Raw genomic sequence first — 26,430 nt, 5'->3', positions numbered from 1 at the left:
TTGTCCAGTTTTTATCTCTTTCTTGCATAGGTTAACTATATATGGTAGATACGCGAAGAGTATTTTCTGTGTTTAGTTAGGTTGATGTAGTCATTTGTATAACCAGAGTCGCTATCATTTTAATGAAATAGTTCTGAGTTGTTTTTCATCAAAATATTTCACCTCAGTAGATATAAATTCAATGCTGTGATAATGTATAAGATAATATCATAATTACCTATGTGCATATCTATACATGTACGTATATAGACTACACATTTACATTTATTTACATCACCAGAGGGAGACTTTGTACAAAAGTTGTTTGCTTGGGTACCTCTGTCCCATTCGTGTTTCAAGCGTAAAGCATTTGTGTTTGCATGGCTATGTTTTGGTTTGAAGTGTGGGATATGGCGTGAATTTACAGGGTACAGAGGAATAACATTTGAGTCCTCAGGAATGGCAACGCATGGGGGGTATCATGGACGAAACAGTATACTCTGTTATGTCCATGTTATTGCTCATATCTATAGGCGACGGTTACCACTTTCCATCAGGTGGGCCGTCAGCTTGTTTGCCATTCTAAGTTGTATAAAAATTCACACTCTATAATTCACACTGCCCTACCCACCTATACATCAATACCTCTTTACAATTATTTATCATATAATTGTATTACGTAATGATTGCTATATATGTCTGAACTGTAGCAATATAGATTTTATTTAATTTATATATTAATCAACCGACTTCATGGGCATTGTTATAGTTTCTTTCACATACACTCATTCTAACTTACTTTATTTGTTTTAGAGTTATAATTTTTATTTATATAATTAAAATCCATTATTGGCTATATTTATAAGAAGCTTAGCATGTAAGTTCTTATTTAAAAGAGCTATGATTTTTTTTATTAAAAAAATAAATAAATTGTTATTTCTGAAACCTGTTTTATGATACAAAATTTGCCTTGCCACTAGTGGAAAGAAAGCCATTATTAGTAATGGAGCTAAGACTAATTTAAGAGATTTGTAACAATCTTTTCATGACTTTTTTCTACCCTGCTCTCTTTATTCTATTGGAATCTATTGGATTCTATTCGATCGACCGTCGCATGGTTACCACGGATAGATGTAATTAAATGCCTGGTAAATTCGTCACGATAGTCCAACCGAGTTGATTTCATACTAACCCCTTTTTTTAGCTGAAGTATTACAGAATAATCTTTTATAAAACCTCTTTTTACTCTACTGACAGGTCTTGCACAAAATATATCTTACCCACATTCAATTTAGGTCTTGCTCCGTCACTACTCGCAAATGAATATCAACAACAAAGGCGAAATTACCATTCCATTTTTAACCAAGTAAAAAAGCTACTAACTACTAATTAATATATTATCAATTTAGTCAAATAACTCAATTATTGCATTATACTGACTCAAATCTGAAGATTAAGACCAGTACTCGAGTACTTGTATTTGAATATTGTCTGTCAAAATTCCATACATTTAGTATTAGAATATTAAAATACCTATTAGATATTCGAATCAGTACTCGAGTCAGCTTGAGCCAGCACATCACTACTACTCTTTGGACAATATTATTGTTATGTCATTTAAAATAGTCTGTAATTTGTTCGATTGTCTGTTTACGTACGTAATTACCTTCTTTATAAGATAAAAGTAATTAACTAAAAATATCGATACCTACTTGGAAAAGATTACAAATTATCATCAATACATTTAAATAACAAGTTGCAAAGTTTACAGTCATTGTCATCAATTAGAGCCTTTAGTTAACACAAGACTTGCGCAAATAAATAAATCAAAAACAATTTTGTTTTCAAACATTGGTGTTAAATTTAATAGTCATTATATTTGTGGTCTTTGAGGAAAGTGTAATAAAATTTGTGACGCAAAATGATGAACTGGTCTGGAGCTACGAAGGTTTTGCCAAAGAAGTAAGTGCAAACTCATTTTTAATAGAGTTATTTTTAATTAATTAATTACTTTATTTAATACTCATGCTTATAATAATTAAGTTGATAACAATATTTTTGATATTTTTTTTACTTTGCACTAAAAAGGTAATCCTTTTTTGTGAAAAAAGTTCTTTATTTAAGTTGAAAAAAAAAAGACCTGTCAATCTGCCACTTTTTTTTTATTGCTGTACATATTTATTGTAAAGCAATACCTACCTTTTTTATTGTCTTTTTGCTCGTATTAAATCTATAATTTGAAATAACAACATTTCAATATTCTAGACACTGCATGTGTTTAATAAATAATAGCAATTCAACTTTGCTCATGTCAAAGATCAAGGACCAAGGACTTATTGTATAGAAATAAAATAATGATTCTAAGTAATATTTATATATATGTATAATATATCTTTACTTATATAAAATTTATTAACAAAAGTTTTTAAATGTTATAAAGTGATGAAGTTAAAATTTGTTTTGCAATTTTTAATATTCACAAAATATATCTTTTCATAGAAAGTTGTCAAACCAGTTTAGAAACTATTTTTTAATGGCATGAAATGAATATATTTGAGTTTCATCGAATAAGAATTTTAAGAAATACTACGAAATTATGGTGATATTTAAAATAATAAAGACAAATGTAGTTAAAAATAAGCACTTATTTATTTATTTTAGTCTTTTACAAAGTTTCTAATTAAGTGATATGTACAAAGAATTTTATTTTTTATTTTATTTTTTATTAGAGTCATTGCATCCATTAAAACACAGGCCTTAATTATTGGGTTCTTCTAATCCCCAAGAGTATGCCAACTAAATCATAGGCCACCAGCAACTTATCAATCAAAATATTGTCTGAGATGGAGAAAAGATAATATATACATACATACTTGATCAATCAATAAATAAATTTAATATGACTACCTATGTTTATTACATAGGTATAGTATACTAGCTTTTTCCAGCCACTTTGTATGCATGGTAATTAGAAGTAGGGAAATAAATGAAATAGTCCAATGGATGATGGTTCAGTTTCAGGAACACAACTGTGAAACCTAAATAATAGCTTTTGGATGATGCCAAAACAAACAAACTGTATAGATGGACAGACAGACAAAAGATAAAAAAAATTGTTTTCATTTCCCTCTTGTAATGTTTTCTTAAGTATCTCTATGTACAGACACTGTTCAGCTACAGTATTATTATATTTAATGTGCAATTTATTTATCATCATCATAATATCAGCCATCAACTGTCCACTGCTGAACATAGGCCTCCACCCATAAGGGAGGAACTTTGCCTGCCACACTTGGCAGGTGGATTGGCAACTGCAGTTAGGCTTTGGAAATGTTTTGAAAGGGACATTGCTGCCCATCCCTCACTCTTTCTATGCCGGAACCACATGGGCATAATAAATAATAAAAAATAATTTACATTTACATGCTGAGTATCTCATAAGTAGGACCAATAATAGATTTTAATTGTATAAAACAAAATTATCTCTCAGTCTCGCTCTTCTTTGCAAACCAAAATCTAAGAGATTCTAATATTGAGATACAGGGAGTCCCCGAAAGTAAAACAGAAAACCCGCTTAGTATTATTAAGAAAATTGCTGAAACTGTGTCTTACAACCTTTCTGACACTGATGTTTTGAACTGTACAAGAGTTGCCAGTATGAATAGGAATAGCAAGCGGCCAAGAGCTATAATCGCAAAATTACGAAGTACACGATGTCGTGACGAACTGTACTCTGCCATTGCTAGATATAATAAGTCTCATCCCCACAATAAACTTAACTCATCAAACCTCGGTATCAGTGGTAATATTGTGCCAATATATGTATCGGAGCATCTTTCTCCTTTTAATAAATCTGTGCATGCTGCAGCCAGACTCAAAGCGAAGGAATTAGCTTATAGATTCGTGTGGGTATGAAATGGACACATATTTATGAGAAAAAACGAAACCTCACAATTTATACATGTTAAAAATTTGCAGGTGTTAGAGAATCTGCAGTGAATTCGTAGTGTACTTTTCATTTTGTTTTTTATTTTATTTTAATTGTATTTTTTCTGTAATTATCTTTTTAAAATGGGTAAGATGGATGTAACGATTTATTATCAGAATATCAGAGGTATGAAATCTAAAACGAATGATATTTATAAAACTATTATCTGTAATAACTATGATATAATATGTCTATGTGAAACTTGGCTCGATGATACGGTATATTCAGCAGAAATATTTGACGAACGGTATAAAGTTTATCGTAAAGATAGACCTATTGAATTTTTAACAAAATATAGTAAAACCCATGGTGGAGGAGTGTTAATAGCAGTAAATAAAAGTATTTTATCGGACTGCAGATATGATTGGAATTCGTCACTTGAAGATGTATGGGTTAAAATTAAGCTAAAACATATTTCTTTAAATATTTGCACAGCTTATATGCCTTCATATATTGCGAGTGAGCAGTTCCTTGACTATCTAGAGATTTGTGAAGAAAGAATGTTATCGTCGTTTGGTGAACATTTTCTTATTATAGGTGATTTCAATCTACCAGATTATGAGTGGGATAACACAAAAAAATTTAAAACTATTAATGAGAAATATTTGCTTATGAGAGACTTTGTATCTCGAACTTCACTCGCTCAACGTAACTTTACTTTTAACAGCAATGGAAAGCTTCTTGACTTGATATTGGCGAGTACTGACTTGGTATGTAAAGTGATGGACGCACAGCCACTTAGTCGTGTCGATATTTACCACCCCCCTTTAGAGATTAATATTACCGCAGACAATACTTCATCATTAAAGGAAAATATCATTAAGAGATTTAACTTTCATAAATGCAATTTTTTAGGTTGTACAGCGGATCTCTCGAAAGTCGAATGGCATAAATACTTGAATCTTGATTGTAATAATTTCTTACAGTTATTTTATAATGTCATATGGGAAATTATAGAAAAATATACTCCCGTGGCCAAATCTAAAAAATCCAAATATCCGTCCTGGTTCTCTCAATCCCTGATAAAAGTATTAAAGGAAAAGAATAAATATCATCGCAAATATAAAAAGTTTAGCAACCCACGTGATTTTGACACGTATTCGTTACTAAGATCCAGATCTAAAGAGTTATTTGATAAAAACTTCAAAATTTACATATCACAAATGGAAGAGAATATAAAGACTAATACCAAAGCATTCTGGAGATATACTAAGGCTAAAAAATTAACAAACGATCTTCCAAACCAAATGTTTTACAAAGAGCAACGTGCAAACGATGGTTATAGTGTTGCTAATTTGTTTGCAAGTTATTTTTCTTCCGTTTACAGCCAGTCTACCGCCAAGTCATATACCCCAAAGTTTTCTCAGGCAACGCAATGTCTGTCTCATATTTATATTTCAAAAGACGATGTTATCAAGTCATTGAAATCTATCGATGCTACTAAGGGCGCAGGGCCCGACGGAATACCGCCAATATTTGTGAAAAATTGTGCAATAGCATTGGTTGAGCCTCTAACTATATTATTTAACAAGTCGTTGTCATCGGGAAGTTTCCCTGATTTATTCAAAATTGCTAAAATTGTGCCAATACATAAAATAGGCTGCAAAGCAGATATAAGTAGCTATAGACCAATAAGCATTCTTTCTTGTTTTGCTAAGATCCTGGAAGGGCTAGTGTATAAACACATCTATTCTCATCTTAGGCATATTATTGATTCCAGCCAACATGGCTTTATAAATAATCGTTCCACATTGACAAATCTTCTTGAATATATCCATTATATAAACGTAGCCTTTAATAACAAAGTACAAGTTGATTCAATTTATGTGGATTTTGCGAAGGCTTTTGATAGGGTTGACCATGAGATACTTTGCATCAAAGCACATCATTTGGGTATTCATGGCTCACTTTTGCTTTGGCTTAAATCTTATTTAATGAATCGTCCGCAAATCGTAACTATTTACGGCTATGATTCAGTCCCGTTTGAATTAAAATCTGGTATACCCCAGGGCTCCAATTTAGGCCCTCTATTATTTATTTTATTTGTCAATGATCTTCTCCAAACTTTAACATGTGAGCATTTAGCCTTTGCTGACGACATAAAGATATATCGCACGATAAGTTGTGATCTAGATTGTGAAATACTGCAGCGAGATATCAATCGTTTGCATCAGTGGTGCATTGATAATAATATGAACTTGAATATATCTAAATGCCACGTCATATCTTTTACTAAAAATAGAATTCTTATAAGTTATCCATACTGTGTTAATAATATGCGTTTGGAAAAAAAGGAATCCATTCGTGACTTAGGTATTATATTTGACTCAAAATTGTCATTTATACAACACTATGATTATTTAGTTGCAAAAGCAAATAGAACTCTAGGGTTTATCTTTAGAATAACTAGACCTTTTAAAAACTCGCATACTATCTTGTCACTCTATACATCACTAGTTAGAAGTTCACTTGAGTACTGTTCTGTTATTTGGTCTCCTTTTTATCAGAACCACATTGACAGAATAGAAGCAATTCAAAAACGCTTTGTTAGATTCTTGAGCACTAAGTTTGGTCTGAGAAGGAAACTTCATTCGTATGAATTAAGACTTAATCACTTTAACATTAATTCTCTTATAAATAGAAGATCTATGTCTGATTTCATTACTCTTTATAAAATAATAAATTATAAATGGGACAGTAGCACATTGTTGAGCCTTGTTTCATTTCGTACAGGTAATAAAAGAATACAAAAATTATTTTATATTCCGATTTGTAATAATAATGTATCGTATCACAATCCAATTATCCGCATGTGCAGAAAATATAACAATGTATGCAAGGACCTTGATATCTTCCAACAATCCTTGCAATGTTACATTAAGGCTGCCAATTTGTTACTTTAAATTTATAGCCGTCATTCTTTTAATGTATATAATATCGAATGTTATGCAGAGCAGTTATTGGAGTGCAAATTTAATGCTGTTTTATGTAATATTTATTTTATAAATGTATTAATTTGTAATCTGTTGCCTTGCTATAAATAAATAAATAAATAAACTGTGGTGGCTTCCATACATAATTATACTATTATTAATAAATTACTAATTTGTGTATATATATATATATATATATATATATATATATATATATATATATATATATATATATATATATATATAAACATAATAATAAAGTTGTGCCTCTTTTTACTGAACTTCTGGACTTCTCCTACTGTTAAAGTCAACAAGAACTATTTAGTTTCACTCCACTACCATTATTAGGCATCAATCTCCGACTGCCATAATAGTAGTAAATCTTTGAATATTCACAGTCTCACACACGCACGCACGCACGCACGCACGCACGCACACACACTAATGATAGCAGAATTACTTGAACAACATAATTCCTATCATATAACCAGTGATATGGACTTCTACAAAACAACACCTAGTTCAGTAAAACATTGTTTATTGTTATTATTTCATTCATACACACAACTTTTACTTATTTGATAAACTTACTTAGATTATTGCAGTTTATTAATAACAGTTTTTATCCACTTTCTTTAAAATGTATACTATACTAGGGGATATTCAACAAGGGTTATTTCTATCAGATTTTGGCAAACTTTTTTGTTTTGGAGTTTTTAGAAAAATTAATATTGTCAGAAAGCATTTTATAAAATGCTTCCTGCTATATTTTGGGGTATATGCCAAAAATTACAGGGTACAGAGACATGACACCTTAGTTCTCGGGAATGGCAACACATGAGAAGTATCATGGGCGAAACAGTATACTCTATTATGACCATGGTACTGCTCATGTCTAAAGGCGACGGTTACCACTTTCTATTAGGTGGAGCATTTGCTTGTTTGCCATTCTAAGTTGCATAAAAGAATCCTGTTTCAACCTCATATACGAACATTAATCTTCAAACACAAAAGTAACCTCTAACTAAACTGTGTACTTACTTGTTAGACTTTTATCAGTAAATAAGTAATAAATATTTACATAGTACATATATTTGTTACCATATATCTATTATATTTGTCTATTTTTTTTTTTTTATATTTTACTGATATTTAAAACATTTCCATTTGTTTCTTTTAACAATGTAATAGTATATGTAGTTATAACTTTTTTTAAATTATATTTCTTTTTTTTATGTATTTTTTTTTTTGTATATCTCGTTTTTTGTGTAGTTCTGTCTATGTTTATTGTTATTTATGTGCTGTAAGTAATGCAAATAATAATAAATATATATCTATTTATTATATAATAAATTATATATCTATCTATCCTTTTTCCAACTTGTTTTTTTCTGTAAATTTTATATTTCGCCATCATCGTCGCGGTTTTTTTTTTGATGGTTGAAAATGGTATGGTAACCCCGCCTGCGCTAACGGGGTACGCTGGCGGAGCACCAGTAAAGGGTGATAGATGAGAATGAAAACAGGCCAGTTAGCTCATTATGATGAATTCATCAGGAATTAACCATGATAGTTTCCAGGGGGAACCGCGAGGAGGTCGACCTGGTTGGCTATATTGCTAGCAATGGGATTCTCAGTCTCCATTACTAACAATCCCTTTCCCCCCTCATCGTCGCGGTTATAAATGATTATGTATTGCTCTCTAAGTAATATTCCATACAATGATACAGAAGTCAATTTTATTACATATAATAAACAAATACAATACAAACAATATTATATATAAAGATCCGTCAGTATTCTACGACTGTGACATTATTATTAGTGTTTTATAATTACTTGTGTATTTATATTGTTGATTTTATTACTTTTTTCACTATTTAAATTTTATATTCCTTTTTATATTAATACCCGCCCACTATATGTACTTTTTATTACAACACATTTGTGATATGTTAATCTATGTCGGGTGCCCACGATACAGGTTCGCCTAGTGTGGGGCCCATTGTATCTTGTTTTTGTATGTAATTTTGTGTTTTTTTGTCAAATAAAATAAAATAAATAAAAAAAATAAATTTGCACACATTTGCAAATATTTTTTATAAGCTCTTAGTACCATACAATTTTTTTATATATGATAAAGACATAAATTATTATTTATCTATCTATACTTTATTTGTTTACAAAAGAAGGAACATTCGATGCTATAACAATATCGGCGTTATAATAATTCGTGACGTCTTTTTTTATCAGTACAAACTTAGGGGGAGGCGGCGAGGTCAAAAGGCACTCGAGGGCGCTTTATGTAAGATAAAAGTCTATGCCAATAGCCTAAGCCTTTACCAGAGGGAGACTTTGTACAAAAGTCGATTGCTTGGGCACCTCTGTCCCATTCGTGTTTCTACCGTGAAGCAGTTGTGTTTGCATGGCTGTGTTTCGGTTTGAAGGGTGGGTAATGGCGTGAATTTACAGGCTACAGAGGAATAACACCTGAGTTCTCAGAATGGCAACGCATGTGGGGTGTCATGGGCGAAACAGTATACTCTGTTATGTCCATGGTACTGCTCATGTCTATAGGCGACGGTTACTACTTTCCATCAGATGGGCCGTCAGCTTGTTTGCCATTCTAAGTTGTATAAAAAAAAAAAATTATCATCCATTACAAAAAAAAAATAACGCCGGCTCTGTTGATAAATGTGCAAAAAATATTTGTTAAACATATTTTTTCTCGCGTCCACTCAATAGATAAGAATCTTGTTATCATCGTTGAACATTGTTCCAGTTGTGACAACCGACTAAAGTTTGTAACATAGTTTATAAAAAAAATACTGCAAACCTATGTTATCTTGTTCTTACATAGTTACAACTATGTAAGAACAAGATAACATACGATTCATTCACCTATTGATATGATTCACTATGGTACAGTACAATTGTTTTGTCTATGAATAACTTGTCTATGACAACTAGTTTTTTTTTTTTTTAATGGATGAAGATTGAATGATAACCCCGCTTGCGCTATCGGTATACACTGACGAGGTACCAGTGAAGGGTAACAAGTGAGGATGAAGGCAGGTCAGTTGGCCCATAGTAAGCAATTGAGCAAGAATTAACCACTATGGTTTCGAGGTAGAACCGCGTGGAGGTCGACCTGATAGGGTGTATTGCTAGCAATGGTGCTATTTAACTCCATTACTAACAATCCCTTTCCCCCCTGTTCTACCGCTTGTACAATTGATTGTGCTCAGAGGAATTGTTCAATGTGATGCCCACAGCCACTTTCTACCATCGTACGGCTCGCCATCGACAGGGTTCTTCGCCCTCATATCCTACAGCTTAAATCGTCGCGTATATTGCGGTTTCTGAGATGTTTTCCCCCTCGAACACTCAGGTTATGGAATGAGCTCCCTGCCGAGGTTTTCCCAAGAGACTATAGCAAAAGATGTTTCTTCAGGCTCGGCAACGCGCGCGTAATACCCCTGGTAGTGTGGGCGTTCATAGGCTATGGTAACCATTTATCATCAGGTGGTCCGTATACTTGATTGTCTCTGTGGTATAAATAAAACAGTCTCTCGCTTGGTATAGTTTTTTTTTTTTTATACAACATAGAATGGCAAATAGACATGAACAGTACCATGGACATAACAGAGTATACTATTTCGCCCATGATACCCCCCATGCGTTGCCATTCCTGAGGACTCAGGTGTTATTCCTCTGTACCCAGTAAATTCACGCCATTACCCACCCTTCAAACCGAAACACAGCCATGCAAACACAGCTGCTTCACGGTTGAAACACGAATGGGACAGAGGTATCCAAGCAATCGACTTTTGTACATGAAAAGATAAATAGGTAGCATTGTTTGCTACCTATTTATCTTTTCGTGTAGTGTTTTGTATCTTTGTAGGAAGAGTCTATTATATTTTATAGATTACCTTGAAAAATTCTATAATCAGTCGAAAATATGTCGTCAATTCTAGACAGTGTTGTCTCGCTTCGACCCGGTAGGTAACTAGTGTCGTTATCATCCCCAGACATTGTACCCAGATGTGATAAATAACTCACTTTGTAGCATAGTATAAAGTCGCTGCAAATGTAATATTATCTTATTCTTGCATAGTTGGTATAATTTATAATACATTCATAATTTTTTATGGATGGATGAAAATGGAATGGTAGCCCCGCCTGCGCTAACGGGATACGCTGGCGGAGCACCAGTGAAGGGTGATAGATGAGAATGAAAACTGGCCAGTTAGCCCATCATGATGAATTCATCAGGAATTAACCATGATAGTTTCCAGAGGAAACCGCGAGGAGGTCGACCTGATTGGGTATATTGCTAGCAATGAGATTCTCAGTCTACGTCACTAACAATCCCTTTCCCCCCTGTATCCTAACTTAGCACATAGTATAATTTATATATCTACTGATTCATGCGGACGAAGCCGCGGGTTTTAGCTAGAAGAATATAAATTTAGATGCTCACAGCATCTACATCTGTGGACTTAACGATTTCAATTGAATCATTTAATTTCAATTGAATAAATGACAAAAATGGCAGTTAAATTACAGGGTACTTTTAACGGAACGGTAACCCTGACTGCGCTATCGGTATACGCTAACGGGGCACCAGTAAAAGATGATAGGTAAGAACCTCTTCTATTTTTTTTAAAACGATTAAAAAGACAGTTATATCAAGTGACCATTTACAATATTTGTCATTCTGCAATAAAACATATATAAATAAGAGCTTTGCTTTGAGACATATTGTAAAACAAAAAATTGTAGGCACCTTGATATGAATTTTTTGCCTCCAAATCATTATCGCCCATTTGATACGCTCATAGACGCACGTATGCAAAACGGGTATAAAAAGTATTTGTTACCTCATACAATGTAACATATATGTCACGTATAAATTACATTACATAACCATCGAACTGCAACCTATAACCTCCAAGTGGTAGGGGGAGAAAAGAGTGGCCTGGTCACATCAAATATCTCAGTTAGGGACTACTCACACTTATACACCTCTATTCAGCTTTTGTCCATAGAAAACAACGATTTTGTCGACAAGTTGCGACCTGTATTGTTTCTGCATCGATTTGATTTATTATTGCGTAATCATTATGTACGCAAGCATTAATGAGTGCAGACGTATTTTATAGTAATTATAATTATTTTATTTTTACGAAATGCAACATATTCAACGCCGTACGCAGTAGACAAGCTTTTCAGCGGAGATAGCACGCTATAACGGCTTTTCTCATTCTTACGACGCCGTACGCGGCTGATAGAAGCAGAGCACAAAGTGACCAAAATCGTTCAGCGAAACGTGAATGGGGCTGAATAAGTGTGAGTAGTCCCTTAAGCCGTAAAATAGTTGCATTTATAGGTAGTCTCAATCGGCTGCGAAACTTTCTACCAGTCGGCACCAAAACTGCATTGGCACACTGTCTACTACTTCCGATTCTAGATTACACCGATTCCTGTTATGTTATTTATATAGAAGATCAATGAATGAAACTTAAGCGAATTCAAAATATTTGTACACGGTTTATATTTAATTTTCGCAAATATGACCACATCTCTGATTTCCGCAATCAATTTACGTAGCTGCCAATTTGCCTTCGCAGGAACTGGCATATCCTATCTCTTCTTTATTTTCCATCCTTCAACTCCCGATTACCTCAAAATGTGCTTTGAGTTTCATGTCGATTCTCAGGGTCGTATATTGCGCAGCGTGGGATCCTTTCGTAACTCCTATTCATTCTTCTAAATTCTGTTCCTATTCTTTCTACATCCAAGCTATCCGTCTCTGGAACTCCTTATATCTTTCTCCATCCAAGCTGTTAATAATATGCATTTTATTTTTAGTTACTTTTTTATATTTACTTACTTACGCCATCTACCCTTCTCTCTGTACTTATCTACTATTTACGCCAGGTTGTCTGTAAGAGATTGCGTTTAGCGATAAGGCCGCCTTTTGTATATGCACATTCTGTATAAATACTCCTTGTTTACATCTTTATTATGCGCAATAAAGAATTTATTATTATTACTCTTGTTGTTAGCAATAGGAACTACTTGCCCCATATACGTAATATACCCTATCGGGTCCACCTCCACGCAGTTCCCCCTGGAAACCATCTTGATTAACACTTTATGAATTCGTCACTATAGGCCAACTAACCAGCTCCAGATGTCTTCACCTATCATCCCTCACTTGTGCCCCGCCAGCGTATACCATTAGCACAGGCGGGGCTACCATTTCATTATCACCCATTCAAAAATCTTCGAGCGATGACCTCTGGAAACCATTGCGGTAAATTTCTAGCGAATTTGTAACGGCCAATTTTTTTACGTTCGTTCTATTTTCAATGCCACTTTCAGTCTTTGATTTTTTGTAGATTTTTTTTATCACCAGTTATCATTGGACATATAAATATATAACAACAATTTTCCACATTTCGCGTTAAATTTTATCACACTATTATCAATATAGCTCCTCTAGACTAAACTATACTATAGTTGTGCTTATACTACTATACTTGTTATCGTGCGTACATGAAAAAATGGGACGGCAATTATTATTTTTATTGAAAAACGGAATTTTTCCAGACAGAGAAACCTGTGACGTACCTTGATGACCTTCTATGATCTTTTGTGCTCGCCCTTTTTTAAAGTTCACTGCCAACTCCTATCAGTGATAGGAATTTTAAGATGTTTTTGTAGAGATGTTTTATCTTCTCAGGATATATAATGTGTTTCCAAAGAAGATATATCGTTTATATATAAGTGGGCTACAGCCATACATTCAGTGCTGCGGCGTTTCTTCCTTATTGGGACAAAATCTGCAAACACTTTGGGCATAAGCCTAGTTGGGCCATGTGCTTGATTAGTTTGCAGTGTCCAGTGAGAGCCCTTGTTAATGCACATATATTATTTTTACACAAAAGAATTTTTTTAGTGTAATTTTCGGAAAAGCCCTTAATCAGGTCTGTCGAGTGATCTAATCCTGGCAACAAGAACCAGCTATTATTTGCTATTTCTAACCTTTCAAGTTTAAGGTGTCTGAACTTTAGGCTTCGAGCCTTGAAGCCACCGACTCGCTCGAAGTTCGAGGTATGCCACAATAAGATTCTGGTCCTATTTGGGCATTCTTTGCTCCCTTTGCTAATGGGTTAACTGTTTCATTCCCATCAATATTTGAGTGACCAGGGATCCATCTCAAAATAATGTTATTTCTGCTACCCAAATCATTTAACGGGATTATAAATGGGACGGCGAACGTTGCTATCTTTTTCTATCGCATGCATGCACTTGCGACAGTATATTATTATATATATGCTGTCGCTATTATAATTTGGTATTATATTAATAGAAATAAATGACCATTGTTATTATTTGTGTAGAAGTGTTAAATCTATCACTTTTTAAGCAACATAACAAAAGGAAGATTCTAAATTTGCCTATAATATATTTTTTTTTTGTATGTTACCGGACATTTTATTCTGATAACAAGATATTTAATTCTACTTTGTAAAATAAATATTTAACTATCAATACAACGATATGTCCTTGATTATTTATTATTTACTCATCTTTTTACCGTTGTAAAGCAATACCCAAAAATATTTAATACGTGCGGACAAATCATCGAAAAAAAAAAAACTTGTAATATCAAAAAGCAATACCCTATACCAAAGGAGTGCTTCATTTATAGTCCTTAACTATATAAAAAAAGTTTCCTCAGTTCTTTTAGATTTACCCTTATATTATTGAAAAAAAAAACGGCTACATACATCTATGGCTATTAGATAGGCTCTTCTACACTGTCGGAGAATGTTATTTCTTTATTTCTGAAAAATAGTTGACAATTATTAATTGTACATTTAATAATATTCATTATCATAATTGTCCTGTTATCGTTATTATCTTAATTATTCAGCAATATTAACGTTATTGTGTATAAAATGTATTAGGAAGTACAAAATATAAATGACATATAATACTTTGGGACTTGACATTGATTTATAATTTGTTATTCATGTAATATGTAATCGTTGATTTCATTAGACAATGCGATTAGCTTGTTCGAATCCGGCTCGAAGGACCATGTGCGATTCGAAACCGAACCATAAATATATAATGATTTATAATTTATGTAAATATTTATTTTAATTTCTGTCTTGCACTACTACTGCCCACTCAATACTTCCTATGCCACTGTGTTAGGTTGACTGGAAGAAATCTCTTTTAGAGATAAGTTCGCCTTTGCGAACATTGTTATTAACTTAACACAAATTATGCAATTTGCAATGTGTATTCTCTTAAGTGTTTTCTTCTGTAATCTGTTAGGATTTTTTTAGATGAGAGAGCGAAGCGCTATTGCCGTTGTAATAAATTTAAATCCGTTTTGGGTTTCCCAAAATGGGCAAGAACTTATTCAAAATTTGTTTTTGGTTTTGTTTAATTCTTCTCTTTTTCTTTGTCATTACTTTTGTATAATCATAACAATCAACATTAATGCTGTCCTTGTTTAATTAATACAATGACATATTTGTATGCTGTAGCCAATGACAAAAGTTCAGTTACATGATCTTTGTAGCATTAAACGTCTATTTAAAAATAAATATTTCATTTCTTCGCGGATTCGTCCGTGTGCCTTATTTATTTATTTGTAAAAGGAAAACCAAGATTTATGTCACGAAGGTGGCAAACAAGCATACAGCTCATCTGATGGTTTTTTTTATACATCTTAGAATGGCAAACAAGCTGACGGCCCACCTGATGGAAAGTGGTAACCGTCGCCTATAGACATGAGCAGTACCATGGACATAACAGAGTATACTGTTTCGCCCATGATACCCCCATGCGTTGCCATTTCTGAGGACTCGGGTAAACGTTCATTGTAGCCTATGGATGCCTGCAACACTAGGGGTCTCGACAAAACCTTAATACACCCTTTTTAAATAACCTCGTACTGTAGTCTCTAAGGAAAATCTCGGCAGGGATAGCCACAGCCTGAGCGTTCGTCGAAGAAAATTCCGGTGAAACCTAGTTTCGAGGAGTTTTCTGTACTGTACGCAACTTGTTTATTTAACTAATTAAGTTAGTAGTTAACACAATTATTTCTGTTAATATAAATTTATACTAACGTTTATTTTTTTTCTAACAGCTGCTCAACCGGTATTTCCGGCTACAACATCTCACCGGAACAGTTTCGGTTCTACAACGAGAATGGATTCCTGGTCATCAAAGGGCTGATTGATTTTGAATCTTTATACGCTTACAAGTAAGTTGAATTTACTTTGAAATTAAAGTAAGGAACAAATCTTTGTTCTTTGGGATTGTTACTACGGACTACTAGTCCCATTGTTAGCATATATGGGCATATTGCCCAACCAGGTCGACCTCCACGTGGTCCACCTGAAAACCGTCGCGCTCAATTCCAGGTGAATTCATAACGATGAGCTAACTGACCTGCTTTTTCATTCTCACGTATCATGCCTCACTGGTACCCCGCCAGTGTATACCGTTAGCGCAGACAGGGTTTTTTTTTTTTTGATGGTTGATAATGGTGTGGTAACCCCGCTTGCGCTAACGGGATACGCTGGCGGAACACCAGTGAAGGGTGATAGATGAGAATGAAAACAGGCCAGTTAGCCCATCATGATGAATTCATCAGGAATTAACCATGATAGTTTCCAGGGGGAACCGCGAGGAGGTCGACCTGGTTGGGTATATTGCTAGCAATGGGATTCTCAGTCTCCATTACTAACAATCCCTTTCCCCCGCGCAGACAGGGTTACTATTTCATTATCTATCTATCTATCTATCCTATTTAAGAGCTGCTCTCTTGTCGGTGGAGCTCTTGCCACTCACTACGATTGTCAGCGAGTCTCTGCACCTCTTGATACGACACGACACCAACTCCTTCCTTGATCTGCCTGATGTAACTATGTCTCGGTCTCCCTCTTCCCTTCCATTATCATCGATTAAAAAAACCGTCAATAAATATTTACTTTATCTATAAAAATAAACATAATAAATTCAATAAATAATTACTTTACATAAACTTCTGCTCTTCAATGCATTCCTATAGAAATCCCCTTCCATATCGAAGTGAATATCCAATTTTTGTAAATATTGTGTTATAAATTTACAGGCGACAGTTCGTGGCAGTATGCAACGGTACGGTGGAGAGAGGACAGCTGCTGACTATTGTTAGAGAGCCCTCGCTTCTCGGGAAGGGCCTGAAACCGGAGGACTACGTCAACAAGGTAAGGCTTTTGATATTGGTTATACATGGTTATATAAAGCTTATTTGCCATTCTAACATGCATTAAAAAAAAAATAAAAAAAAATATTATCTACACTTCTACACTAATATTATAAAGAGGAAGGATTTGTATTTTTGTGTGTGTGTGTGTATGTTTGTAATGAATAAACTCAAAAACTACTTTGCCGATTTCAAATATTCTTTCACCATTATGCCCTTAAAATATTAAAAAAAAAAAAAAAAGCTACATTTACCTTGAGTAACATAGGCTATATTTATTGCTAGAGAAGACTAGGGATCCTTACTAAAACCTAACTTTAGTAACGTAACTCAAGGTGTAAAAAAAATAGCTAGGTAGGATTAGTTTAAAATGTGAAATGTTGTAAAAATGTCCACCCGTGCAAAGCCGGGACGGGCAGCTAGTTATTAATAAATAAAAATAAAACTTATACCAATTACAGCTGCACGACATATGCTACGACGAAGTGTTCGGCCGCTACGTGGAGGACCCTCGGCTGCTGCACGTGCTGTCCCAGTTCATCGGTGATGAGATCACCGCGGTGAACAGTATGCTGATCAACAAGCCGCCCGGCAGCGAGCGCCACCCGCCGCATCAGGTGAACAATATCACAAGCAATTTATGATTGTTATAAACTAGCTGTGCCCCGCGACTTTGCACGCGTGAATCAGTCTTTTGAATGGAGAAAAACCAAATTTTTTTCCTCTATTGAATAATGCACCGCCTACTTATTTCTCTGTTCGCCCAATGGTCGACTGGTAGAGAACACCGTCCGGTGTTAAGTCCACCAAATGTACATAGAATTTTACTGTGCATTAAAGTTTAATTAAATAAATCAGTATATTAAATATCCTATGTTAAATTAGAATATAGCCTGTTAAGGTTTTATTTAATTTATTTTTAAAAATAGATATTTTTTTTCTGTCAATTAATATTTGGATAATAGAGAACGTCTTTTTAAAATATGACTATTATTGTACTAGGTAAAGTAAAATACGTCTTTATTCAGTATTTTCTATTTTTTTTTTATACAACTTAGAATGGCAAACAAGCTGACGGCCCACCTGATGGGAAGTGGTAACCGTCGCCTATAGACATGAGCAGTACCATGGACATAACAGAGTATACTGTTTCGCCCATGATACCCCCCATGCGTTGCCATTTCTGAGGACTCAAGTGTTATTCCTCTGTACCCAGTAAATTCACGCCATATCCCTCCCTTCAAATTGAAACACAGCCATGCAAACACAACTGCTTCACGGTAGAAGCACGAATGGAAGAGAGGTGTCCAAGCAATCGACTTACAAAGTCTGTCTCTTATGTTCAGCAGTGGACAGTTAACGCCAGTCATATTAAATAAGTACGTTTTTCTTTCCAGGACTTGTACTACTTCCCATTCAGACCTGCTGACAAGATAATAGCGGCATGGACTGCCATCGACCCCGTGACCATCGAGAACGGCTCTCTATTTCTGGTACCAGGATCCCATAGAGCGAACACAATTTATCCACACGGCAACATTGTAAGTAATAAAATCATAAAAATATTCTCACAATTCACATTACAAAAGACAATATTTTTTTTTATATTACAACAAATTATAAAAAAACATTTTTTTGGGTTCTATTGCGTTCATAAAGCCTCCATATAACAGTTTTTCTTATATATCTTCCATGTACAGACAGCGACCGGTTACGATTTTATTATATGTATTGACTTCTCATTCCAGGGTATCAAAAAGAAGCTGTACCACGGAATATTGAACGAGGAACAGCTGGCTCCTCCACAAAGGGTGATCCACCTCGAGATGGAGCCAGGAGACACAGTGTTCTTCCATCCCCTCATCATACACGGTTCAGGACCTAATATTACCAACGTGAGCATCTTTAGCCTAGAGCTTTTTTTTTATGAGATTTTATCCCATAATTGATTTCAAAGAAAGGGAGAAGAAACATTCTTGAGTGGTAACCCCGTACGAGCGAACGCAGTGTAGGACGACCCCTCCACTAGATGGAGTGATGACCTCAAATGTATTGCGGAGTGTTGATGGATGCAGGTGGTTCAGGACCGTTCTATGTAACTGCCTATTGGAGAGGCCTATGTTCAGCAGTGGACAGATAATAGCTGAGATGACGATGATGATGATTTGGCCTAATCATCATCATCGTCTTCTCAGCCAGACTGAGACTACCAGAGGGAGACTTTGTACAAAAGTCGATTGTCTGTCCCATTCGTGTTTCAACCGTGAAGCAGTTGTGTTTGCATGCCTGTGTTTCGGGTGGGATATGGCGTGAATTTACAGGGTACAGAGGAATAACACCTGAGTCCTCAGGAATGGCAACGCGTGGGGGTATCATGGGTGAACCAGTATACTCTGTTATGTCCATGGTACTGCTCAAGTCTATAGGCGACGGTTACCACTTTCCCCTGTAACTCTACCATTCTCTTTCTACTCATCTACTATTTATACTAGGTTGTCTGTAAGAGATTGCTTTTAGCGATAAGGCCGCCTTTTGTATATGCACATTCTGTATAAATACTCCTTGTATACATCTCTATTGTGCGCAGTAAAGAATTTATTATTATTATTCCATCAGGTGGGCTGTCAACTTGTTTGTCATACACACACACGCACACACATACACATATACACACACACACATACACATATACACACACATACACACACACCCACACACACCCACACAAACACACATTCACGTACTCGCACGCGCACATGCACACGTCCACACAAACCATGCACCAACGTGTACCCAAACTCACATGAAACATTATATAATTAGATTAACCCTGTTCGCCGCACCATAACTGTAAAATTACATGCTTTGACCTCCACGAGACAGGCTTTGCCTAGTGTGGGGTCATAGCTATATTGTACCATAGGCTAATTTTGTTAAAGGAAATAAAGATATTCTTATGCTAAGTAGCGTATTTTTTTTTTATTTTACAGAGATACCGCAAATCAATGACTTGCCACTTCATGAACAGCAACTGCCAGTACATAGACGTGCGCGGCACCGTCCAGGACGGCATCGTGAGGGAGATCGAGGCGGAGGGCAGGAGGAGGGGCTTCGAAGTTAGCTTCGAGGTCAGTTTTATTAATAATTTATTCAATTTAAATCTTTACATTGCAGTCTCGTGTATGTCTTTTTTTATGGGTGATAATGGAATGGTAGCCTGCGCTATCGGTATACGGTCAGATGAAATACCATAGACAAAAGGTTTTTTTTTTACTGTTTTTGTTTTTGCAATAAATTGTCTATAAAAAAAGCTTAAGAAGTTTTCTCAGGGTCATCAACGTTTGCGTAATGCTTGTAATATTGCAGGCATTCGTAGGTTACGGTAAACTCTTACCATCAGATGGGCAGAATGCTTGTTTGCCACCTCAGTGGTATAAAAAAATGTACTTGTAGACAAAAGCAGTTTTGGCTTTCCGTTAAAAGTTATTTTTGACCATTTTTTTACGATTAATTTATCTATGTATCCTATTTAAGAGCTACGCTCTTGTCGGTGGAGCTCTTGCCACTCACTACGATTTTCAGCGAGTCTCTTCATCTCTTGATACGACACGACACCAACTCCTTCCTTGATCTGCCTGATGTAACTATGTCTCGGTCTCCCTCTCCCCCTCCTTCCTTCTATCTTACCTTCTATTATAATGTTCATAAGTTCGTCGTGTCGTATCAAGTGTCCTAACATTTTGCCCTTCTGTCCTCAATAGTTCTTATAAATTTGTCTCTTTTCCTTAACCCTAAGCAGGACCTCCTCATTACTAATTCGATCCCTCCAGCTAATTTTCTCCATCCTTCTCCAGCACCACATTTCAAAGGCCCTAAATTTGTTTTGTTTACGATTAATATTATATTTAAATTATATTATATTTATAAATATAAAGGCATAAAATGGGCCACCCCTTCCTTTCCCGTGGGTGTCATAAGAGGCGGATAAAGGGAGCTTATAGTACAGGAATGGGCACCAGCGTCCCTGCCAAGTGTGGCAACTATTGGCATAACTCTCCTTATGGAAATGTCTTATGTTCAGAAGTGGACACGTAACGGCTGGAATAATAATAATAAATTATATATGTTCCAGGATCAATGGAGATACAAGAGCAAACAAGTGAAAGGACACGTGAGATCTAATCTGTAATCACAAATTTCGAACGACAACGACGATGAACAAATAACGTAGCTATTCAGGATTAATATGGGGCCTTGAATTCTTTTTTATTCAAAAAAAGTACAGAAAATAAATTGGAATTCTTATGAAATTAAATAGTAAATTTTTATTGCGACATCTTTGCATGATTAATTTAATCTCTATGCATACAAATACAATCAAAATTTTTTTAATCTACGTTTAATTTAGGATTTTCGTTTTTTAACATCTCAATCCCATAAAATCTAAACAAGCTTTCTACTATTATAATTATGACTAAACAATACTATTTACTAATTCACTTAAGCACAAAGCAAACAATCAAATTACTTGGGAGATTTGGTAGCAAATTGACTCAAGATTTAATTAGAAGTTTGTAAATGTATAGTGCAGTAAACAAATCAACGTGACGTCATCAGTAATTCCAATTTTAATTTTAATCCAATATATAATATACTTGGATTGCAAGTATCAAAACTAGTTCGAAACTACATACCGAATCCTGCAGTAGATTAAAAAAGACGACTTAAAAATGCTTGTAAACAAGTACATTTGAATAAAGAGGATTTGACGTTGACTTTAGTTTGTGTTTACATATGATATTATTATAATGAAATGGACTTCTTTTATCAGGGCCTTATACAAATTTTAGATTTATAATAATAATATAGTTTATTATTCAGACTACAATTTGGTCCATTTTGTTAGTAACAACTTTCTTACAAACTATGTTAGTAAAAAAGAAAAGCAAATTAATTAAAGCAATTCACTCAGACGTGAGCCAGCCGACTAGAACAGCATCTGAATGAAATGCCCAATTATAGGCGAGTTATATTTATCGCTTATTACTTTCAGAATGCTATTGGTGCTTGTCCTAACCCTGTGTAGCAATGATGCGGTTCTCTTTCTCCTTATAACGTAGTTATCATTATTGACTTAAATTTTATACAATAAAATCGTATCGTCCAATTTCGAAATTCGTAAAACAAAAAAGAATTAAGTGATTTTGAAGTTACATTCCAAACATTCACTGAAGACATTCAAAATTGTTCCATTTTCAATTTTAAAATTGTTCCATTTTCAATTATTGCCTCTGCCATTTAATTTCATTGGGTCTAAAATCAGGGTATAAAACTAGTCTAGTGTCAAAAACTACTCTCTTCATATTTTGTTATTTCCATTGTATATTTTTGTATATACCTATCAGAGATTTTAAATGTAATTTTGTGATAAACATGGGATATTGGTTAAGAATGAAGGTGATAACGAAATAAATTTACAACAACTTGTTATTATTAATATAATTATATACACATTTTATATACAATATTTTATTAATAAATCTGTTTATTATATTAAAAAAAATATATGGTTTTATTCTCTTATTCTTAGGTCCAGTATTTGTAATATTAATTGTTTAATATAAATATATCTGATGAGTGGATTGTAAAATCTTTGTAATTAACTTTGCCAGTAAACAAAACTACAACTAAATAGCTCGTCACTTGGAATACGCGAGTATATACTATTGTAAATGTATTTAATTCGTCAATATATATATATATATATATATATATATATATATATATATATATATATATATATATATATATATAATCAAATTAATGATGTCCCAATTGATCTTTCATCCTCGCCTACCATCCCTCACTGGTATTATCTCGCCAGAGTATACCGACAGCACAGGCAGGATTGCCATTCAATTATCATTACTAAAAAAATATCCCTCCTTAAATACCATAAAAAATATATCCCTAATTAAGTACCTAAATTATATATAATTATCCATAAATTTACTATAATACAAAATTCACCCGTTTCATTGAAATTTCAAGTCTTTCATAATGAACAATACAATCCACTCCGTTTACAAATAATTTGAACCAATAATTTAATATACGTCAATGGAAATACGACTTAAAATAATTAATGTTAAAGTCTAATATTGAAAATGTGCTTCTGAGAAAATACATGTCTAAAAAAGAAGTGCCCAAATGCATTTCTTTCAGGATCAGTTGCACTGTTAAAATATAAAGTAAATGGATGCAAATGAGGTCAACTCTGTGGTAACAGTTCCCTAAAATTAAATGGTTGAGAACCATTTAATTTGACGATTTCTCAAAATTCCTGTTTTGTGGACGATCATAAACTAAATTTATAACAATTTTGCCTTCAGTCTATTTGGAATTTAATTCATATCGGTTCTTAAAGATTTCGCTGTTACATCAAATTGGAATTTTTATTTTAGGTATTTAGGGAAAATGGTACCTCAGAATTGACCTCGGTGATTTCGATTCCCCCCCTCCAGATCAGAGTGCATAGTGGGAGTACACAAAATACTTTAGAGTGGCGTAACAATAGGGTGGCAGGGCTGGCAAAATACCACGAGCCCCCGACCCAAAAGGGTCCCGGCTCAAGAGGCCGCGAACTCAGAATTTTGTTTTTTTTTTTACCTTGTACCTGAGTATTTTATTTTACTTGAAAATAAATGATAGGGCCCCATCAAAAGAAATTGCCACAGGACCCAAATGGTATAGTTACGCCACTGCTTTGGGAGCGTGTTGATCGAGAATTACTCGCCTATATGTTTAGCTAATATCCCAAACAATCACTCGTAGACGTGTAACTTTTAATCTTCAACCAGTTTTCGATTCTCGACAGCCGAGATAAAGTACATTTTAAAAATAGCATTAAACAATCTGATCTGAGTTCCTAGTGTGAGTTGCACAAAAAATTATGTTACAATCGCGTTCACATTTTTTTTAATAATTTTGCATGAGCATCTGTTTCTCCGAAACTATCCGCTAGAGATGCAGTTAATTTTTATGTACACGATCGTAACATAAATCTTTGTATAACTCACACTAAACACTTATAAGTATCAAAAACGGTCGAGCGAAATTATCACCTTATTCGGTAAAGTAAATTCCATTTTTTATAGTTTCATATCGTCATAGTCGTAGAATACTGACGGATCTGACAAAGATTACATATAAAGATCCGTCAGTATTCTGCGACTATGACGATATATCAAAGTTAGGAAAACGTCTGCTAGTTAGGATGGTAAGCAGTTACTGTAGCCTTTATTCCCTTTTAAAAACTTCTACATAACTTGTTTAGGGTATAAGTTTTGCTCCGATCTAATGTTGCGAGTTCGCCATTATTTTAACTATGAAACATACCGATAGATGGCGCTATACCCCATAATATTTACAATAAAAAATATACTCTTTGCATTGTGTCCTATATAAATTATCATTTAATTATCTTTAATTACTATATACTCACGTATTAATGGTAAACTTTTGACTTAAATACCTTTTAATATTTATTACATTGTTGATGAGTTGCAGTCAACATGTTGGTAACAACACAGCGTGTTCTTAATAAACATATATAAAACCATAGATTGATTATTTTATGGTGTACATATTTTTATGCGATTATTTTCTTTTCTTTTTTTTTTTTTTTTTTGAGAAGCACGACAGATATTTATTTATTCATAGTAGTTTGGGTCAATAAGTTAATTGAACTATTTACTCAAACTTTGTGTAGCATAATTTTACAGAGTGCCTACATTTACAAGACATAACATTTTAACAAAAGTTTACTATTAATACGTCGCCTAAAATGCAATATACAGCGAGAGAGTTAACTTATTAAATATTTAAAAAAAAAATATTTACATTTATAGAAGTAATATAGAATATTTAATTGTTAACATTAATGTGTGAAATAACTTATTTTAAAACTGTGACATGAGACTAGATCCGGTTTGGAAAATTAATAAATATTTTTTTTTTTTTTTATAATATATGTGAAAAATATATCTTAGAAGGTACAATTGTTCGGTGCTTAGTTAAAAATCTGTTATCTATTGGTAACTTAAAATATCTTCATCGTGTCCATCAAAAATCTGTAAAAAAAAGAAATTATTTATAATAAATTACATATCTTATATACAATGGACTGTACAATTTATTTACATAATAATTTCATATAAGAGTATATAAAACCCGAACCGTAATTAAAATAATTATAAAATAAAATATTAAAATGCAGTGAAATATAGTAATATTTTTATTTCCAATCACATTTTTATTTGTTATTAATAAAAAAAAAAATAAAATAAAAATAAAATAGTTGTTATCTATAATGCAACTACAAAATGTTAGTATATCTATAAAACCAATATGTATACAAATAAAATAACTAAGGTAAATAAAATTATATGTGAAATATGCAAACTATATTAAGTGCAAATTACATATTATAAAGCATTATTAAATATTACACTATGGTGCAACTTAGTAAAATATTAGAAAAAAAGCCAACCAACAATAAAATTCTCTACAATTATTACAAGAATTAAACAATCTTAAAACGTATCTAATAATTGTAATCGAGTTACTGTATTTACATTTACAATAATTTCATTAAATAACAAAAATATTTAAATAAATAATTTTTCTAAATAATTTAAAATAAAGATCTTTTAAAATTGTTATTGTGAAATGGATAATCTATTATAACAAGTCTCGTTGGTTTAGACACAAGTATTTAGCGCTTCATTCTTAAACTCTATAAGTTTCCATAAAAAAAATAGATATAGCGCCATCTAGCATTAACAATAGTATTACCACTAGATGACTTTATAACACAACCATAGAAAAATAATAATTAAAAAAAAAAGCAAAATAAATCAATTCCCCAAACAAACTACTTGAAATCAGCAACAAGCTCACAGCAGTTTTTTTATATTAAAATCTAGCTGCATTCCTATGCTATATTATAATAAAAGCTTATTAAATATAAAGTTAATAAAAGTAACTACATAATTAAATTATGTTACATAAATTTGATAATGCAATAAATTTATTTTAAGTTATATTTTATTAAGTATCCCATTTGTACCAAATTATTCTATAACCACAAAATCACTTCATACATACATACATATTATTAATATTAGTTCTATTACTGGCACATAATTACAATATAAGCAAAATACTTATCTATTTTATTGCAC

General features: G+C 33.4%; 2 protein-coding genes across 4 annotated transcripts in view; one reads left to right on the top strand and one right to left on the bottom strand.

The window, feature by feature from the left end:
• Window positions 1-1,602: 1,602 nt before the first annotated feature.
• On the top strand, window positions 1,603-22,571 carry LOC113513860 (phytanoyl-CoA dioxygenase, peroxisomal-like). Its single transcript, XM_031911299.2, has 8 exons — window positions 1,603-1,941; window positions 16,082-16,198; window positions 17,072-17,186; window positions 17,647-17,802; window positions 18,583-18,726; window positions 18,934-19,080; window positions 20,176-20,313; window positions 21,318-22,571. The coding sequence occupies exons 1-8, from the start codon at window positions 1,901-1,903 to the stop codon at window positions 21,372-21,374; spliced, it is 915 nt and encodes a 304-aa protein (XP_031767159.1). The 5' UTR covers window positions 1,603-1,900; the 3' UTR covers window positions 21,375-22,571.
• Window positions 22,572-25,199: 2,628 nt separating this feature from the next.
• LOC113522394 (uncharacterized) overlaps window positions 25,200-26,430 on the bottom strand; it is a 97,517-nt gene continuing 96,286 nt past the window's right edge. For all 3 annotated transcript variants that reach the window (XM_052902063.1, XM_052902065.1, XM_052902064.1), the window contains one exon: window positions 25,200-25,317. In XM_052902063.1, coding sequence (XP_052758023.1) covers window positions 25,310-25,317 — 8 coding nt within the window. In that variant the 3' untranslated portion in view covers window positions 25,200-25,309. The remainder of the gene's footprint in view (window positions 25,318-26,430) is intronic.

This window comes from Galleria mellonella, unplaced genomic scaffold (assembly GCF_026898425.1).
Source record: "Galleria mellonella isolate WM207_F2 unplaced genomic scaffold, CSIRO_AGI_GalMel_v1 utg87, whole genome shotgun sequence".
NCBI classification, from domain to species: domain Eukaryota; kingdom Metazoa; phylum Arthropoda; class Insecta; order Lepidoptera; family Pyralidae; genus Galleria; species Galleria mellonella.
This window is presented reverse-complemented; position numbering and strand designations above follow the sequence as displayed.

Excerpts from the sequence above, each read along its gene's own strand:
- LOC113513860 (XM_031911299.2), top strand. The coding sequence starts at position 1,901 with ATGATGAACTGGTCTGGAGCTACGAAGGTTTTGCCAAAGAA. Across the intron at positions 1,942-16,081 it reads ACGAAGGTTTTGCCAAAGAA|CTGCTCAACCGGTATTTCCG; the intron begins GTAAGTGCAAAC and ends TTTTTCTAACAG. Across the intron at positions 18,727-18,933 it reads TTTATCCACACGGCAACATT|GGTATCAAAAAGAAGCTGTA; the intron begins GTAAGTAATAAA and ends TTCTCATTCCAG.